This window comes from Saprolegnia diclina (assembly GCF_000281045.1).
Source record: "Saprolegnia diclina VS20 unplaced genomic scaffold supercont1.153, whole genome shotgun sequence".
In the NCBI taxonomy this organism is placed as follows: domain Eukaryota; phylum Oomycota; class Saprolegniomycetes; order Saprolegniales; family Saprolegniaceae; genus Saprolegnia; species Saprolegnia diclina.
The window spans coordinates 54,320-72,141 of NW_008246220.1; the positions used below are offsets into that span (position 1 = coordinate 54,320).

Below are 17,822 nucleotides of genomic sequence, written 5' to 3' on the forward strand. Positions count from 1 at the left end.
AAAACCCCGACGTTGCCGAGGCGCGCCGCGAGGATCCAGTCGTCGCCGCCAATATCGAGGTCGCAGAGGCTTTCGAGCAGCCGCACGTTCGAGTATGCGATCGCATACTGCGTGAGCCGGGAGCGAGTGCTGGGATCGCTCTGCAGAAGCGGCGCGAGGTCCGTCGCGCGCGTGTGCTGGGCAAGCCACGGCGCAAAGACCGCGTGGAACGGCGCAAGGGCAGCCTTGATGTTGCGAGTGTCGCCGTCGCTCTTGACGAGCGCGCGGAGGAGCTTGACGTCGAGCGGGACGCCTTCCTGAAAATCGGCGATCGCGCGCACGAGCTCGGGCAGGCGGAGGACACGCAGGGCCATGACGACGCAAGATGGGATCTGCGAACAAACACGCACTTACGATTGGCCGCATCTGCACGATCGACCAGCCCTGTCAGGCTTGACATGTCGCAGCTCGTCCAAGGATACCCAGTGCGAGTGGCGCAGCGTGAGAATCGAACCCTCGACATGACAGCCTTTCATTGATGATGCACGCAGCATACGGCGCGAGGGCGTCGAGCACGCAGCAGGCGCATCGTGCGCGCAAACAGCCCTCCTCCTGCGACCCCAAGAAGAGAACGTGGTTTATGTTACGTGGCAGAACCACGGACTAGCGCTTCGGATCAGGTCTGCTCGGTCCCATGCGTTCTTGCGTCGCGCATGGCGGCGTCGACGTCTTGGGTGGCACCAAGGCCGTGCAGGTCCATGTACGCGAGGATGTCGGTGTGGCCGAGGGATCGGGCGTAGACTCGGGCGTCCTCGGTGCAGCCCTCGGCTCGAAAGCGGTGGAGATACACAAACAGGTCGAAGCACCCGAACCGCGCCGCCGTGTCCATAAGCAGCGGCGAGAACGACGCACTTGCGCTCGTCGTATGCACAAAGTCCACGAGGTCGAGGCGCATGTGGCGCACCGCGTGCACGAGCGCCTTCTCGGACCAGCTGCGAAAGCCGTTCAAGCGCAGGTACCACGTTGCTGCGAGCGCGCGCGTGTCTGTTGTTGCAGCGTCTAAATCGAGTAGGTACATGACAACCGGCCACTGCTCGCGGCCGGCGGCGGCGGCAACAGCGCGCGCTACGTCACCCTCCGATCGGTTCTCTTTCAGAAAGCGGACGACGTCGAGATGACCGCACGCGGCGGCGCTCGTGAGCGCGGCGGCCGAGCAGCCGTCAGACCGGTGCTCGTGCAAAAAGCGGACAATGGACAGCTGCCCGGCGGCGGCGGCGGCGTCCATCGTCGCGGCGTTGAAGCCTTGGTTGTCGTGCTCGTGGAGGTACTGAATGATATCCAAGGCGCCTTGCACGGCCAAGCTGCTGACGTCAACGGGGTGCCAGAGACCTTGCCGGTGCACGTACTCTACCATCGCGAGCGACCTACCCCGACACGCGACGCTGAGCGAGGGCGATCGAAGCACTGCACCGTGGTCAACGAGGAACGCTACAATGTTCACATGGCTCGTCGAGAGAGCGTGTCCCATCGTATAGTCGAGATAGAGTGGGTAGCCGTGGTCGACAAAGAAGGCAAGCGCGGCCACGTTGCCGTTCTGCGCCGCCAGCTTCCAGTCGCCGAACGAGGCGTCGAGGACGCTGGCCTCGTGCATTGCATCGAGAAGCCGATTGTCCCTGTGTGCGATGGCGTAGCGGCGGAGGCGCCCCGGCGCGTGCTCATGGCAGCGGAAGAGCGGCGCAAGGTCGCCGGGGCCATGCGTCGCCCACCACGGCGCAAAGACGCTTGGCAGCCGATCGTCGGCGCTCTCAAGGACGAGGACATCGCGGATGCGCTTGGCGTCGAGCGAGAGACCTGGCTGGAACTGGACGATGGCCGCGACGAGCTCGCGGAGGCGAACGACCTCTGCTGCAACGCTGCGTTCTTGCATCGGTCGGGTTGTGAGATCATCATTCTTGCTGCAAACTGAAGAATGCATGTAGAAAGGCCAGAATCTGACCATGACAGCTTTATTCGAGCGCTTACGGAGCCTCCAGCGCAAGCTCCTGCAGGATAGCTACAACGTCCTTGGCCGTTGGTCGCGCTTGTGGGTCCGAAGCCAGGCAGGCGGTCGCCAGGTCGCGCAGCCACGGCCGGCAGTCTGGCTGAAGCATCGGGCGAAGCGCTCCGCTACGTACGCCCGCGACGACGTCCCACACATGGAGACGCATGTCTGCATACGGCTTGTGGCGCGTGTCGAGCTCAGTTAGAAACATGCCGTACGAGTAGATGTCGGCAGGGAAGCTGTAGCTTGTGTCTTCGAAGACCTCGGGCGCCATCCAACACAGCGTCCCGGTGCCGAGCGCCCTCGGCGTCGCCTCGTCCACAACCTGTGCGAGGCCCAAATAGCCAATCTTAATGGCCCCATCCGAAGCGAGGAGGACATTTGCAGCCTTGATGTCGCCGTGGAGGATCTCATGACTGTGCAGGTCCAGCAGCGCGCGGGCCACAGCGTTCGCAACGGCCAGCGTGAAGCGCGCTGTGAGCTTGTTGGCAGGTACCTCCAGGTAGTCGCGAACGGAGCCTCGATCCATGTACTCAAAGATGGCAACAGGTCGCGGCGAGTCGTTGTGGCGCACGTCGAGCAACTCGACGAAGTGTGGCGACGAGAACCTAGCGCCTTAAATACAGCCTCCATATCATGGAACAGCGTACCGTGATCGAATGTAAAGCTCGTTCCGAAGCGCGTCGACTTGCGGCGCAGTGTACGCCAACTGCACGGCGACGTCACGGTTGCAGTAGACGCCCTTGTACTGCACAAAACATGCGTCCGAGGCGATGATGGTGGTGGTCACAACAAGGTCGGCTTCGGCGGCCAGCGTCGACTAGGACGCGTGAGACAATATCCGAGATGGTTGCGGCGCACCTCGTCGTCCGAGCTCGCGTCGTCGCCAAAGAAGACGACGTCCATCGCAGAAGGGAAAATTGAAGGCGTCTTCATGTTCTATCTGCGTTTGCAAAGCCACGCGACTCGGTCGTCGAGACGGGTACAAAGATCCAACTTGAAGAAGAGATATAGATTGCAGCAGTGTTATTACACGTGCTTGGCGGCGTGGGCTTGCACCGGCGTCGTCGTGTTGTAGTACGCGTTCGCGGGATCTTCGACGATGACGATCGGGAGGCTCGTGGCTGGCGTCGTCGGTGGCGGGCGGCGGCGGCAGCAGCAGCAACAGCCTGCTTTGCAGCACTTGCGGATCCAAAAGGTCGTGAGCGTCGTGATTACAAGCAGGATGAGGACGCTCCAGAACAAGCCAAACTGAAAATCACTGGACGGCTCGTACGCCGGGAGGCTCCGAAGCTCAAAGGTTGAAACGGGCGCCGTCGTCACCGTCGAGAGAGAGCCCGTGACCGACGCAGGCAGCGGTGCGACAGCGTAAATGTCACCCGACCCAGACGTGGAGGCTTTCAAGGACTTGAGGGCGCGCGCGTAGACCTTGCCACTGCCCGAGATACTCACGGAGCTGGCATCGCACGCCAGCGCCCCGGCGTTCACTTGGCCAGAGCCCGAGATCGAAATGTCTTGGGTGGCGCAGACTCCGGCGGTGTAAAAGTTGATATCGCCCGAGCCCGAGATGGACGTGGAGACGGTCGTCGCGTTCACGAAGGACGACGCGCCGACGTACGCCTTGCCCGAGCCGCTCACGGACGACTTGATGGTGTCCATGCGGAGGGTGTTCCCGAGCAGCGCCACATCACCCGAGCCCGAGATCGAGAGCTCAGCTCGTGACGCCACCGTGGTGTCGAGGACGTGCAACTGGACCGAGCCAGAGCCTGGAACCTTGAGCTTCAGGTCTCGGAGCGCGATGGACGGCGCCGAGAGAAAGAGCCGGCCCGAACCCGAAACAACGAGCGAGAGTGCAGCGTCGGTGCTGTTGACGACCGTGAACGGGTCCAGGACGGCGTCGCCGTAGCCCGTCAACGTGACGGCGGCAAGCGACTGCAACGGCACGTACACGTCGATAATGTACTTGGTGGAACTAACTTGGAACGGATTGGCGTACCACGCGGGCCCGTTGACGCTGAGCGCGCCGTCTTCTTCTTCAATGGCAAATGCGCTGAGAAAGCCGTCGGATATCGAGCGCACGACAACCGACGCCTTGGTGGCGCTCGTGGCGTGGATGAAGGCCGAGTGCCGGAGCTTGAGACCCGAGAGGCTCGATGACGAGGCGTTGTAGACTTTGGAGGGCCACGAGGCAGTCGTCGAAGTCATGGTGGGAAGGAGGTGAAATGGAATATGAGCCACCTCACCGACAACCTCAGCATGCGTCTTGTGCGTTGGAGGCACCGGACATGTGACCCACACAAACACTCTGGCACGTCTAGTGGACAACTCAGCCCATGGGTCATATCTAGGTGACCAACAATCTTATTTCGTTGGTCGAATATTTTCAAGTTGGACTCTGCCCATGTAAACGTGGACACGCTTTTCACGCGTGTTCCATGGGATGCTAAAACCACGGAAAGCTCCTGCGCGTCCCCTCGTTCACATTACGATGGAGTGTACGATATCCTCCGCTCAAAACCTGGCGCTGGAGTGGCGTGTGACAGGCATCAATTGACGAGGCGACGAGGCTCGTCACGTGGTCGTCGTTGATTGTCATTGCATTTTCGAGGTTACGACCTTTGCAGGTCGCGCCGAAGCGCAGCGAATAGCTGCAACCTCGCATTTATTTGAATATATTTGGCTTTTTGTCTTGCCGCGAGAACGATGCCAGCAGAACGCCAAAGCCAACGGGCATGAGCCTCTCTCGGTCGCCTCTTCTTCGGCCATCGCTAGATACTGCTCGGCGGGTGATGCGACAGACTTTTCGTGAGAAATATGCAACGCCGATGCGCCGCGACTGGAGAAAGCGTGGCGTTGGCAGTCATGTAAAGCGATACCCCAATGGCTATACCCCACCACCGTAGCTTGAAGTTGTGCTGCGTGGGACACAGCTGGAGGGTTCAGACTCGTGGCATTATACAGGTATTCAGAATCGGCATGAATGCCATATTTAAAGCCAGGGCCAGCAGCTTACAAAATATGGCACCCCAGATGCAGGAGCACACGCACCACTTTGTGGTCACACGAAAGCATGCGCATTACATCTATCTCTATGATTGCATCGAATGGATGCGGCAGCCAATGTCAACGCTATTTGTATGGTACGTTCATGTGGCATGTGCCGAAATTAGTTTGACATGGGTAATGACGTGGAATCGGAACAACGCCGCGATGGCACTGTGCGTCCTTGGCACCGCCGAGCTCGTTTCTGCTATCGCGAGCTTCCAGCGCGGGCTCCACGGCGACACGCTCGATCTCCTGCACGAGCTCGACGTCGTCGATATCCCGTTCGACTCGGACGCGAGCCTCGTTGCTATTGCCGAGACCCTCGCGACCGCCTTTGCCAGCGTCCACCGCACCTTTCTGCCATGGCTCGCTCGCCGCGGCCAGGCGCCGTTCGCCCACGTCTGCCACGTCAAGCACCTCCGCCACGAGCTCCTCTACTTTGCGCTCGCGTACGGCCGCGTCGACATCATGCAGCACCTCGCCAAGACGGCGCGCATTTTCTTGTCGCCCGCGCGCCTCCAGTCGCTCGCGTCCTCAACTGCGTCGTCCGAGGTCCCGTACGCCATGCTCCGATCGATGCGCGACGGGTTCCGGCCGCTTCGACTCGACGTGTGCAGGAACGCACTTGGCGTCGCCTGCGTCCTGGGGCACCTTCCGCTCGCCCAGCACTTGCTCGAGCACCGGATCACGGGGCGCGCATGGGAACCCTCGAGCGCCGTAGCGATCTGTTGGAAAGGGCACCTTGACGTCGCGCGATACCTGTGCGAGCACGCGTACGCAGGCTTTGGCGCTGACGCCGCCGCGGCTGCCGCTGGCAACGGCCATGTCGAGCTGCTTGTGTTCCTCCTCCGCCACACAAGAGACGATGGCAGTGTCCTGGATGCTGCGCTGGTTGCTGCGGCGAAATTTGGCCGCGTCGACGTCCTCGCCGCACTACATGACGCCTTATGTGACATTGCGCTGGCAGCGGTGCCCGCCATCACATACGACCAAGTGGGCGTCCTGCGCTTTGTCCTCGCGCGCCAATGCGAAAGCGTGCCTGCCCAAGCGCTGGAGCACGCGGCGACGCTCGGACGCCTGGATGCTGTGCGGCTATTACACGAGTTTGGCCTTGTGAGCCACCGACAGCAAGCGCTTCTCGCCGCCGTCGCCAACGGACACGAGCCTGTCGTTCGGTACTTGTACTCAGGTGCGGCGTCCGACTTGAGCACGGCAGCAGCCATCAAAGTGGCTAAGCGAGCCAAGCAACAAGAGGTTCTGCGGTACCTCAAGACGCAACGGACTGACGACTGCCGCGTCCAATGACAAGAAAGGTGTTATGAGTGTTTGGCCGATCTAGTATATGTTCAATTAGCACTATATAGACGATAGAGGGACGACGTCATTCTTCTTGCTGCTACAGAGGGGCCCTGCCCTAGTCCTACCCGAACCCCTTCCTGGAACATTTTCCAAGAATCATTTTACCCAATCAGATGCTGGCATTTCTGACCGATCCAACTGCAATGGCGTGCGTCCTGCGCTGCGCGGACCTCGTCCGCGCCATCGTGGCCTATCAGAGCGGCGCCTACGGCGACGTGCGACCACTGCTCCGCCTCCTATACAGCGTCCGCTTGCCGCGGCCAGCGGCGCTGAGCCTGCTTACCTACGCTCGCGACCTCCGGGCGGCCTACGCATCCTTCCACGACGCGTTTGTCCGCATAGACGGCGACTGGCGACGGCTCGCGGCGACACCCAAGGCCAGCGACGCCATGATGTACTATGCAATTGTCTTTGGCAACGTCGCCATACTTCGGCATCGCGATGCTTCAGGCGCGCCTTTCTTGACGCCTCTGGACGATACGGCCCACGAAGACGCGCAACTCGAGTACCTTCGCATTGCCTTGGACCCGTCGAGAGATCGGCGCGGGCGGTCGCAACGCACGAACGACCCGTCGCTGGTGCGCGCTCGCCTGAGCATGCGGTCGATTGAGCTGGCGTGCGTTGGCGGCCACCTCGACGTCATCGAGTACCTGCACCAGAACGACGCTGGCTGCGTCCAGATGCACCTCTGGGGCAAGATGGTGGCCGAGGCCACCGCCGCGGCGGGCCATGTGTCTGTGCTGCGCTACTTTCACGACCACGGCTACGAAGGCGCAACGCGCACCGCCATCAACGCGGCGGCGCGCTACGGGCATCTGCCCGTGATCGAGTACCTCGTCGAGACGTGTGGCCTCTGGTCTGACAACGCTATTGAGTGGGCGGCCCACTACCGCCACACGGACCTCATCCGCTCTCTCGCTGCGCGTAGCAATCATCGGCACGTCCAGGCTGCGCTTCATGCGGCGGTCGACCGCGGCGACATTAGGATTGTGCGCGCGCTCCGCGAGGTGCGACCAGACGTGGGCGTCCTGTGGTCCATGCTGCATGCGCTGGTGCACCACCACATCAACCTCTTTTGCAACGACATGTGAGTTGGTCTATAGTAGATAATAGCGCATGTAGTTATTAAGTTATTATTCGAGTGTACTCTCACTGGATGAAGCACCACGGATGGCGGCGGCGTCGCGGCGTCTCCTTCTTGACTTGGTCTTTGAGGATCGGGACGAGGACCCGCTCTTGGCAGTCCTTGGCGACGTCGAGCGCTTGCGTGGTCTGGAAGGTCGCGACGCGGTGGCGACAGAAGTACGTGACGATGTGCGAGAGCCCGTGGGCAGCCGCGAGGTTGACGGCGCGCTGGATAAGGTTGTCGTCCGTGCTCTCGACGACCCGGAGAAGGCGCAAGTCGCGGCTTGACCGCTTCCGGAGCCGCCACCGGTCGAGGACGCCGCGGCGCGGGCACTGCACGGTCTCAAAGACGTAGCCGTGCTCGATGAGGAAATCGCGGATCGCGCAGCGCCCGTCCGACTCGTTGTCGTACACGACGACGCACGGCCGGTCCCACGAGAGGTCAAGGTGGTAGTGCAAGTACTCGGCAATGTCCAAATGGTTGTGCTCGCACGCGAGGCGCATTGCGTCCGAGTCGGCGAGCGACCCGAGCTCGTGGAGGTAGCGGACGATGCCGAGGTGGCCGGCCGCAACGGCGACCGAGAAGACGCGCGTCGAGTAGCCCTCGTAGCCGTGCGCCATCAAGAACTCGAGCACGTCCAGGTGGTCAAAGTACGCGGCGTAGCACCAGTGCGGCGACCGGACGTCGAGGCGGACGTTAGTGCTGAGGAATTCGAGCAGCGCCACGTTGCCGTAGAGGACGGCGTAGAAGACGAGGTGGTCGCGGTAGCTGGCGCGATGCAAGAGGAGACGCGCGAGGCCGTCGACGCCGTAGCGCTCAAACCACGCAGGGAAGAGCGCGTGGATCGGCGCGAACGCGCGGCGGCGGCGGTCGTCCTCGGGCGCGACGCCGGCCATGGGCCCGTAGACCTCAGTGGGCAGCGCGTGGTCGAGGAAGACGGCGAGGGGCACGAGCTCAAAGGGCCAGCCGACCTGGTACGACGCGACCTTGCGCACGAGCTCCGGCGTCCGCAGCACGTAGTCGGCCATCACAAACTGCTGCGATTGGGCACCGCCGCCCACAGTGGGTGTAACGAGGCGAGAAACGCGGTTCGATTTTCGCCAGTTGCACTGTCTGCCGCTGGCTCTTGCGCGACGGACGCCATACGCTCTGCGTGCTTGGCAGCTCGCCCCTCGGCCACTTGCAGCACCTTCCTCCAGCATGCGCGCATGGTCGCCTTCGCGCTACGCCCAGCGACTGGCGCTGTCCCCTTGGTACAGTACTCGTACACTGTACGGAGTAGTGGGTGACGCCAGCGCCATCACGCCCACCGATGTCATGTCGCCGCGCTCCGAACTTGATATAAAAGAGTCTCCGGTTGCAAGGGCACGCCCTTGGAACCCTCGCGACACGCGCTGGTGTTCTGCGGTCGTCAAGGACCGAAGGCGAGTACAGTACATGTACCACACGTGGACCACTTGGCTGGACGGGTACACGTCATATATAAGAGCACAAATACTAGGAATACAAGGGCTACAGTGTGGCCTCGGGTGCGTGCTGCAGCAGGAGCGCGTGCACAGCGCGGCGCTTCCGAGAGGCAGCGAGGGTCGCGAGCGCGTGGAGGTCCAAGGCCGCACCATGCGCTTGCACGAGGAACGCGACAACGTCGCTGTGGCCGTGGACGACAGCTTCTTTCGCAGCAGCAGGCACGTCAACGCTCTCGCCGTCGTTGAGAAACTGCACGATCGCGGCGTGGCCGCTGCGCGCCGCCTCGAGAAAGGCCTGCGGTACGTGGCGGCGGTCGCGCGCTGCGAGGTATTGCACAACGTCGAGGTGGCCGCACTTGGCCGCCATTTCGAGGTGCGAGACATGGAAGCCAAAGGCCGCCGATGCGTCAAAGTCGCCAAGACCTGCGTCCAGGAGAAACCGGAGTACTTCCAAATGCCCGTGAACGAGCACAAACATGAGCGTGTTGGGGTCCCACGCGCCGAGCCCGTGCCCGTGCAGAAAACGAACGACGTCGGCGTGACCGTTCGTACACGCCTCGTTGAGTGCGTCCTTGGCGGGCAGGATCCCGTGGGCAAAGATGCATTGGACAGCGGCGAGCGCACCCGTCTCAATCGCGTGGGCCATCAAGTGCTCGTCGCCGCCGTCGTAGTGACGATCGAGGAAGAAGCCGAGGACATCCAATAGCCCGACATCGACGACTAAGGCCCAGTCGGCCGCGCTGAGACGCACGGGCGCGGCCGCGTCGAGGAAGACGAGTACGTCGAGGTTACCGTAGACGACTGCATAGTAGAAGAGATGGCGATGCAGCGATGCGGGGAAGAGGCCGAGGCTTGAGGTACCATGGCGGGCGAGCCACGGCTCGAGGCAGTCGTGGACGGCGGCGAACTGGCGCTCGTAGCTGCCTCTGCGCAGGCGGACACGGCGAAGCAGGCGGGTCGGCGGTAACACGTCTGGATGCAGACCGTCCTGGAAGATCGCGATCGTATGCACGAGGTCCTTCGTCCGGAGCACGCGGAGCATCCTCGACGACTTGGGTGAATTCGTCTTTGGCTGCGTCGAAAGTGCACTTTGGTCTGTCTCAGTGATTCGGTGCTTCTGATTGGCTGAAATTCAGTGCTAAGATCTCGAGGTTTCTTAGCCTCCAAGTGTTGGCGGTCAATGAGCTTAGTCGCTGAGTCCTTGGTCGAATATCTGGACCGCAAGGACGTGGCACTCGGTCGCCCCGTTGACTAGTCAAACTCGTGTGGCTCACGTCGTTCTTCAAAATGTACGAAGCTCCTTTCCATTTTTCTTTTTTCGTGGAGCACTCAAGGCACCGCCTCGCCAGGTCGCGCGGTCGACCACATTGCGTTCGAAAATGAAATGACCAAGACTTTGCACAGTAGTAGAGGATGCTGTGGAGAGCACGAAAAGCGAGGTTGCGTTGACGTCCGAGGCGGTACTGAGACGCGATCGAAAATTCAAATTAAGATCGTAGTGCCATCTTAGCCGCACTGAGCACACTAAGTTCGTAGTGCCTTCTTAGAGGCTCCAAGCCAGGGCGCCATCGCTCGCTCCTGGCTCTTCGCCACCACCGTCTGTGTAGATGCCATCTCCGCCACCACCTCTTGCGGCGTTTTGCCGGTCCAAGCGTACGCAACCCCGGCTGTTGTGCCGTCGGGGTTGGAAGACCACCGACACGAGCTTCTGCGCTTGAGGAGGATGCACCACTCTTCAAAGGCAAAACAAAGTCCGAATTCGATGAGCTTTTACAAGCTACTGCTGGACCAATACATTGGAGCAGCGCCTATTGGCCAGTCTGGCGTCCAATCAGCGGACGGCAAGAGCTTGGCCCAATGGGCGACTGCCACGAGGTCCCAACACCGGCTATGGTCCAAGCGTCATGTGATCGCCGCTTTGCAGCGCAGCTCACAGAAGCGGTCTCGGCCCTCCGCAACTTGCTGTGGCTCTCGATCAACTCATAGCCAGTAGCCGACTACGACTACGACGGCCGAGATCGATCCGACCACCGAGTCGATCCGGCCGCTTCAGGACAACCTCGTCAATACGGACAACGAAAGCAAAACGACGACGACGAGATGTCTGCGGCGAGGAGACTCGAGCAGCTCAAGAAGGAGCTCAGCATCGTGTCGACGTATGCCCAGGTTCCAGTCCCACTCATCTCCAAATTGCACTGCACGCCGTCACGCGATGCCCTCAAGAGCGACTGAAAAACTCTTCGTTCGATACGCGGGGGTGCCAGGGCACCTGCTTGCATTACGGCTCCAGCCACGGGGAGTGGTTGGCTGCTGGACGGGAGCCGGATGAGAGTGGTTTCACAGCTCCGCTCCCGAAAAGATTGTTTCGGTTCCTTGTGTCGCGAAACGCCCAATTGCTCAATCAAGACCGAACTGTTTGGGTTGCAACAGTGTTTGTGTCCGCCATGCCAGTAGTGGGCGAGGCTACCTATTTGACTAACACTACCAATTTGGAAATTGCTTGACCTCGCTTGCTCTAGGCCTGGATCTTGGAGCATGTAACGTGTGTGCTTCTAGATTGCGGACTTCTAGATCGCTCGGCCTTGCGCAGGGTAAATAATAGCTATTATGTACCCATGGCCTTGCGCGCAAAACCTCGTTTACTTCTTGGAATCGGTCCTCCAGCAATACAAGCACAACGAACGAGGCGGGCGGAGCCGATCGGAAGATGTCGTTCAGGCAAGGTTGAGTGCTCAAAGGCCAGGATTCGAAGGCAATTCGGGCGAATTTCGAAGTACAAGCAGCCTTGCAGCAAAAAAACATTATAACACGGTCTGTATTGTTTTTCGAGGATTTAATGCTGGCTAAATTTTGCAATACATTGAGCAATAAAAATACGAAATATGTTTTACAAGCTAAACTGGTAATCATGGTCGGAAAAATCGAAGTTTCTTGTCGGATCACATATCACGAGTGCACGGTATCGCCACATCGCTAATATTCGATTGAAACAACCAGACTCAACGGCATTTCTCAATTTGCCGCGTCTTGCCCACCAAAGGTTGCGTCAATGGCGTCGGCCGAGAGCAATTTGCCGCCTGCGACGCTGCAGATGCCGCCGGCCAATGGCGAGTCACCGCCGAGCCTCGAGCATGGCAACGAGGAGTGGGACACTGGTCGCCACGTTTTGAGAACGCTGCAATCGCATGTGCGGTCGGCGCTGAAGATGCACGCGGACTACTTCGTGGACCCTGACGAGCCGCAGTGCCCGCTGAACTTGGTGTCGCGAAGAAACGTGCGCTTCAGCTCTCTCCTCCAACTACCCACCGGCGACGAAGAAGACGTTCCGGGCCTCATTCGACGCCGGCGACAGACGCAAGACACGGATGTCCGCCGCATCCTCAACACCTACCTGCGTGCCGGCTACGACTCGTCCATGGGTTGCATTTGTGTCATCCGGTCGCCGACGCCGTCCGACACGCCGTTGTACTACGTCATCGACGGCAACCACCGTTTTGCAGCGATCCGAGCGATGACGACGACGCAGCGACAGGAATTTGTCGAGCGCAGCGGCTTCAAGGTGCCTCCCATTCGCGACGACGCTCCGGACGACTTTCTGCTGCCGATCGTGGAGCTCTCCGTCACGACGACGTGCGACGTCCAAGCCCAGGTCGCCGAGCAACGCAACAAGCATATCACGCTGGATCAGAGCTCGTACTACTCCTGCGCGCTGCTTGTCGCCGAGCACATGTCCAAGACGCTCGTCAAGCTGCGCCAAGACAAATGGTGGCGCGACTCGAGCCTTCCGTTGACGATGCCATGGCACGACGACGAACGGTGCAGCGCGCTGCAGGCGACGGGGTGGGTCTCTATCAACTCGACGGTGGCCAAATCGGCGGCTCTCTTGCACCGCACGGACCTCGTCGACTTCATGCTCCGAGAAATGGACGATCCGTTCTGCTTTCGGGCCAAATGCGGTCAGCGTATCTTCACAGACATCGTGGAGGTGACGCGGGACGCACTCGACTTTCTCATCTCCAAGGGCTTCGCTGACGTCGTGCCGCAGCGTGTGAAGAGCCCCAGAGACGTGCAGTCGCCAGAGAGCTTTACCCGGGATATGCTGCGCATCTTGGCTCACGTTCTCTGGCTGCACGAGTCGCGGCTGCTGCCCGAGATCAGAGAACGTGCCTTTTTGGAGAAGATATGGCGCGACGACTTTACGGCGGCCGAGATCGATGGCTTCTTCACCAAGCCGCCGCCGTGGGTCGGGGCAAGAGTCGAGCTCGAGAAGGCTGCACGGCTGGTGGCCAAGGAGAAGGGCATCCGTGTACATGACGCAAAGAAGGAGCTACAGCAACGACAGTTCGTGACCAAATTCAACCGCAAGGCGGGAAGGCCGGCACCGAAGGTCCCGAATAGCACTCCAGTTGACAAGACGACCATGGCTGTCGCGCGGGATACGTCGAACGCACCGCTGCGCTCTATACGTCTCGCTGCGCAGCAGACGCGTTGCGATGTGGATCTCACGGAGTCTTCCGACGAGCTTGTGCCACCTCCAACTACCGCCGCGCTGGCCCATCAAGACAACGATGCAGGGTCCGGTTTCGAGACGTCGTCCTGTGACAGCGACGGCGACAGCACCGACGACGAAAACGCTTCAAAAGAACCGGGCACGGGCGACATGGCTGCGCTGTCTGTGTCGAATCCAGGCAAGGAGGACGACGGCAAGAAGCGACGCGCCTCAGTCGCTGAGGGAGGACAAGAGCCCGATGTATCAAAGAAGGCGCGCCGCAATCATGCCGACGAAGAGGCATTCGACTGGCCTGATCATGTCGATTTCAAGTCGAGCGTCGTCGGCGTGAGCGGGCCTGGGCACGTGGAGTTCCGGAGCCGCGAGCGCGTTGATGTCCCGCGATATACTGTGACTTCAGTTGACCAAGATGACGAGACGGGCATGGTCGTTGATTTTGACGAGGCGGACCCAGGAAAGTTCCTGGAGTCGCTCCGAGCGATTCACAAGGAGGCAGCGTTGAAGCATTCGCCCATGGTCAGTATCACCTTGACCTCTCGAGCGATGAAGGAGTGGCTGCGTCACGATGCAAGTCAACAGCAAGAAGAAACGTTGATTGGCGTTAGGATGACTCCTCTCGAAATGCGTTGCTTTTTGACATCCTGTGCGACATCGGACAAGTATAGCGTCCCATCCTATTTCGTTTAATACAGCAGAAAATCGAGGAGTACTTATGGTATCTGCGATGTATCTTTGAGCCGCGGAGGTGGCAGCAAGGACACCGCCAGTAAGTACACCTCGCTTTGGGCGGCTGCAAGATGACGATCCAGAGGCAACAAGGATGATGGCGATGAAGCCAAGTTCATGGCGGTCAACGCCCTTCTCTATGTATGCCTCAATGGTGCGGCGGCAGGCATCGCTCTACGCGACGTCTTGCATCGAGCTACAAGGTGGCACTTTGGCCGTCCAGGCGCTTGTGACGACCACGCAGCAGTCACGGGCAATTGGCTGAGGCGGACGACGAGCGCTCTTCTCAATCTTAACCAAGGGATATAAAACAATCCCTTGGTCTTAACGCAGATTCGCATCGTGGATCATCGATTCACATTTGCGTAGGTGCGGCAGCGTATGACGGCTGGATCGCAAGGAGCTTGGACGTCGAGAGCGCGGTGGCCGCGACCTCGACGCTGCCAAGGAGATCGATAGCGGCGGCCACGACATCCGCGCCCACCACAATGCTATGGATTATCGATCGAGAGCACAAACACGACAGTTGTCTACGTCTTCGAGGCATAATCCAGATACCGCGGCCAGTCACGTTCGGCATTTGCGTCATCAGCTGTCGCGCGCAGCTTGCAGGCCAGTCCAGTATGCCAGCAACTGCGACGTTTACCGCAATTTCGTCCTGCCAGACTAATTATGCGTCCTCGTATGCCCGAGGTCGCAAAATGTCGATTCCTATGACGTGGCACTCGGAAAATGTCCCTTTGGTGCCAACGTTCAATCGTGTAAAAGCATGTGTAGAAGCGAGCGCGACAAATGCGAAACACAGTGCTTCTACGAGAGAAGGATAACAACCATAAGCACTGCTCATTCCGCAATTTGCGCTCCAGAGACTCGGCCGCAAAGCACTATCGCGCACGGCAAGGCGGTCGCAAGCGGGCGTCCTGTCGACTGTGGTCCTTGAAACTTGTGTGGCTGAGGTCCTACTTGCGTCACGAATCCCTGCAATACAGGGTATTGGCTCAACAGCTAAGCAAAGATTGCTGCGCCCTCATGCAGCATGCGAATTTGTTTGAGTCTGCGTCGTCGAGGATCGATGCTACACCAAGAATGACGGATGGTAACGTGTTGAGCAGCGTCGCAGCCATCGAGCACTGACACTAGTACCTTGGCGCAGGTGCATACAGGCGCGCAAGAGGCCTGCAGAGTCGTCGTTCCCAGATAGTGGGTCGCACCACAGCGTAGGCCGGTGTACAGCCATCGGCGCCCAGTCCGGTGGCGAAGCGCTCTGAGGTATTAGTCGATCTACTGAGATGAACGCAGACAACGTCGAGCGCGGGTGCGAGGAGTGCGGACGATATGGCCGCGACCTTCGTCGTGTCGCGCTCGTGGCGTCGTTTCGAAGCATCCGCATAATATCCGGACACCAATAGCAAGGGCAAATTCAAAATGGGCAACACGACAACGAGCAGTGACGACGCTGCCGCAGCAGCAGTAGTAGGCGCGCGTGCGTCGCGTTCAGAGCGCGCGCGCCATCTCGCGACATCAAGCTCAATGGCGCTCATCTCGAGCGTCTCCCGCGTGACGTCCTGCTGCTTGCATACGACAGCCAGCACCGAGACCGCTGGCGGGCAGTTACCTCTCGCCCGCCGCGAACCTCTTAACCAACTCACCTCCGATCCGATCTGTGCTCAAGGTAGCAAGTGATTAAGACAGGTTACTTATAGTGTTCGCGTAGGCTGCGCTGCCTTCATGACACTGAGGCTTTTGCCTTTGCTCCGCCATGTCGCGGCAGACGCCGTCGTTTCGACACGGCCACACTTCCGGCAGCATTTGCCAGCCTTAACGCCGCGACATCAACGACTTTTTGAGCCGATGGTACACACGGTACATGCTCAGGCACGATGTGAAAAGACCGGCGCCAGCTCGCGCATCCTGTCGAAACTCCCAAGTCATCGACACGATCGCGTCCAAGGTCAGCCACGAGCTGACGCCGCGCCGTCGACGCTCCTGCCTACTCTCTGGTCGCGAGCAGCCTCCCAGTCTTCGCCGTGGACGTCCCACAGGCTGCGCCACTCCTCCAGTCGCTCGACATACCTGTGCGGTCGCGCCCGCGCTCGCGCAGTGGCAAGTGAAGCTCCAGCGACGCAAAGTAACCCATGCTTTCATCAACCTAGCTCATAGATGTATGTTCCCGTCCGCCGCGCTCCCCAAGACGGCCGCCAGGTGGCTGCTCATGCGCGGAGCAGAGCTCAAGCTGCAGGCGTGCCCGGCTGACACACTCATAGTCGTCTCGTTGAGGCGCATTCGACGCTTCTGCTGCTCCGCGATGACGACAGCACGTCGTCAAAGCTCTCGCGCTTTTTGATCGTCTCTGTTGGTGTTTGTCCGCGACGCGTTTTGATCGCGTGTGGCCTGCAATCGCTGTCATGGCGCTGCTTGAGCAGATTCCTGCGCCCAACGCCCAAAGCTTTGCCGCGACAATGGCTTGCCGTTGGCATGACCGAGGGCCTCATGAATGCTTTTTGCACTCCACAGACGTCATAGCAGGCTGTCAACTGCGTCATTCGCCTGTAGCTGGCTCTGAAAAGACGAAATAAGAACCTTTTCATCTTATTTGTTTATTCTCTTGGCCCATCCCCAAGTCGCGAGGCTGACTACGTTGCGGTTAAAAATGAAGTCACCAAGACGTGGTACCTTGGTGGAGGGCGCCCTGGAGAGCACGGAAAGTAAGGTCCCATCGACGCTCGAGGCGTACAGTGGAAGCGAGACGCTATTCTCAAACAAAGATCTTAGTGTTATGTGGCACAACGATCTTACGTGCTGCATCACGGATTGCGAGCGAGCGATCCGCCCAAGCCACGCCATGGCCGTCATCTCGTTCAAGCTCCTTCAGGGCTTAGGCCGGCTCGTGACGGTCAAGGCTCTCGTCATCCGTGCGTGACTTTGACCGTCACGAGCAGGCTAAACTGCTCAACGAGCCCGGGCGAGATGACAACCGCGACGTGGCTCGGGCGGGTCGCTCGGTCGCAATCCGTGATGGAGCACGTGATGGGGGCCGCGCGGTTCTTGACCTTGCTCTCGATCCAGCCCGAAAGGCAGCCGATAAAGCACTGGTGGATGCAGCGGAGCAGTCTGCGTCCGCGACTGGGACCTCCTTGCGGCGCTTCGTCGCGCTTACGTTTGATGGGCACTCCGAGCGTGTCCATGCAGACGGGGCACGTCGCCCTGCTCTCGGGTACGGCCGGTGGGTCCACGAGATTGCCCGTCCGCCATGCGTCGGGTACAATTGTAGCGCAGCGAAAGAAAAACCTGATATGAACGCCGGATGCAACCGGTAAATTTAACGGGGCTATCCTTTGGAGGCCAGCGTTGTCGAGGATAGTGAAACTCGTTTGGCCGAGGTCCTTCTTTCGCCGCAAATCCCTGCAGTACAGGACGTTGGCTTGCCAAGTACGCAAAGATCGCAGCGTCTTCATGCAGCATGCGAGCTTGGGTCTGCGTCGTCGAGAATCGATGATCACCTCGCTCGATTGGTGGTATCCGAAACGTGTTGAGCAGCGTCGCAGCCATCGAGCACCTGCACCAGCACCT

General features: G+C 60.0%; 9 protein-coding genes across 9 annotated transcripts; 3 read left to right on the forward strand and 6 right to left on the reverse strand.

Moving 5' to 3' along the window:
• Positions 1-593: 593 nt before the first annotated feature.
• SDRG_16797 (hypothetical protein) lies at positions 594-1,935 on the reverse strand. The gene has a single exon (XM_008623017.1). The coding sequence runs from the start codon at positions 1,904-1,906 to the stop codon at positions 656-658; it is 1,251 nt and encodes a 416-aa protein (XP_008621239.1). The 5' UTR covers positions 1,907-1,935; the 3' UTR covers positions 594-655.
• A 14-nt stretch (positions 1,936-1,949) lies between these two features.
• SDRG_16798 (TKL protein kinase) lies at positions 1,950-2,957 on the reverse strand (the record flags this gene model as incomplete). Its single annotated transcript, XM_008623018.1, has 3 exons — positions 1,950-2,628; positions 2,671-2,840; positions 2,882-2,957. Coding segments are annotated over 3 exons (877 nt in total), but the record flags the coding sequence as incomplete, so codon positions are not given.
• Positions 2,958-3,017: 60 nt separating this feature from the next.
• On the reverse strand, positions 3,018-4,233 carry SDRG_16799 (hypothetical protein). The gene has a single exon (XM_008623019.1). The coding sequence runs from the start codon at positions 4,223-4,225 to the stop codon at positions 3,050-3,052; it is 1,176 nt and encodes a 391-aa protein (XP_008621241.1). The 5' UTR covers positions 4,226-4,233; the 3' UTR covers positions 3,018-3,049.
• A 960-nt stretch (positions 4,234-5,193) lies between these two features.
• Positions 5,194-6,444, forward strand: SDRG_16800 (hypothetical protein). The gene has a single exon (XM_008623020.1). The coding sequence runs from the start codon at positions 5,204-5,206 to the stop codon at positions 6,368-6,370; it is 1,167 nt and encodes a 388-aa protein (XP_008621242.1). The 5' UTR covers positions 5,194-5,203; the 3' UTR covers positions 6,371-6,444.
• A 96-nt stretch (positions 6,445-6,540) lies between these two features.
• SDRG_16801 (hypothetical protein) lies at positions 6,541-7,581 on the forward strand. The gene has a single exon (XM_008623021.1). The coding sequence runs from the start codon at positions 6,568-6,570 to the stop codon at positions 7,513-7,515; it is 948 nt and encodes a 315-aa protein (XP_008621243.1). The 5' UTR covers positions 6,541-6,567; the 3' UTR covers positions 7,516-7,581.
• SDRG_16802 (hypothetical protein) lies at positions 7,517-8,670 on the reverse strand. Its single transcript, XM_008623022.1, has one exon. It carries the CDS (start codon positions 8,576-8,578, stop codon positions 7,574-7,576), a length of 1,005 nt encoding a protein of 334 aa, XP_008621244.1. The 5' UTR covers positions 8,579-8,670; the 3' UTR covers positions 7,517-7,573.
• Positions 8,671-8,976: 306 nt separating this feature from the next.
• SDRG_16803 (hypothetical protein) lies at positions 8,977-10,081 on the reverse strand. The gene has a single exon (XM_008623023.1). The coding sequence runs from the start codon at positions 10,056-10,058 to the stop codon at positions 9,063-9,065; it is 996 nt and encodes a 331-aa protein (XP_008621245.1). The 5' UTR covers positions 10,059-10,081; the 3' UTR covers positions 8,977-9,062.
• A 1,906-nt stretch (positions 10,082-11,987) lies between these two features.
• On the forward strand, positions 11,988-14,251 carry SDRG_16804 (hypothetical protein). Its single transcript, XM_008623024.1, has one exon. It carries the CDS (start codon positions 12,066-12,068, stop codon positions 14,211-14,213), a length of 2,148 nt encoding a protein of 715 aa, XP_008621246.1. The 5' UTR covers positions 11,988-12,065; the 3' UTR covers positions 14,214-14,251.
• A 2,907-nt stretch (positions 14,252-17,158) lies between these two features.
• Positions 17,159-17,804, reverse strand: SDRG_16805 (hypothetical protein; the record flags this gene model as incomplete). Its single annotated transcript, XM_008623025.1, has 2 exons — positions 17,410-17,804; positions 17,159-17,363 (listed from the first exon to the last, which is right to left on the reverse strand). Exons 1-2 carry the CDS (start codon positions 17,799-17,801, stop codon positions 17,159-17,161), a joined length of 597 nt encoding a protein of 198 aa, XP_008621247.1. The 5' UTR covers positions 17,802-17,804.
• Between the last annotated feature and the right edge of the window lie 18 nt (positions 17,805-17,822).

What these genes read in the sequence shown, in the direction of transcription:
- SDRG_16797 (XM_008623017.1), bottom strand. Translation starts at nt 1,906, where the DNA reads ATGCAAGAACGCAGCGTTGCAGCAGAGGTCGTTCGCCTCCGCGAGCTC.
- SDRG_16799 (XM_008623019.1), bottom strand. Translation starts at nt 4,225, where the DNA reads ATGACTTCGACGACTGCCTCGTGGCCCTCCAAAGTCTACAACGCCTCG.
- SDRG_16800 (XM_008623020.1), top strand. Translation starts at nt 5,204, where the DNA reads ATGACGTGGAATCGGAACAACGCCGCGATGGCACTGTGCGTCCTTGGC.
- SDRG_16801 (XM_008623021.1), top strand. Translation starts at nt 6,568, where the DNA reads ATGGCGTGCGTCCTGCGCTGCGCGGACCTCGTCCGCGCCATCGTGGCC.
- SDRG_16802 (XM_008623022.1), bottom strand. Translation starts at nt 8,578, where the DNA reads ATGGCCGACTACGTGCTGCGGACGCCGGAGCTCGTGCGCAAGGTCGCG.
- SDRG_16803 (XM_008623023.1), bottom strand. Translation starts at nt 10,058, where the DNA reads ATGCTCCGCGTGCTCCGGACGAAGGACCTCGTGCATACGATCGCGATC.
- SDRG_16804 (XM_008623024.1), top strand. Translation starts at nt 12,066, where the DNA reads ATGGCGTCGGCCGAGAGCAATTTGCCGCCTGCGACGCTGCAGATGCCG.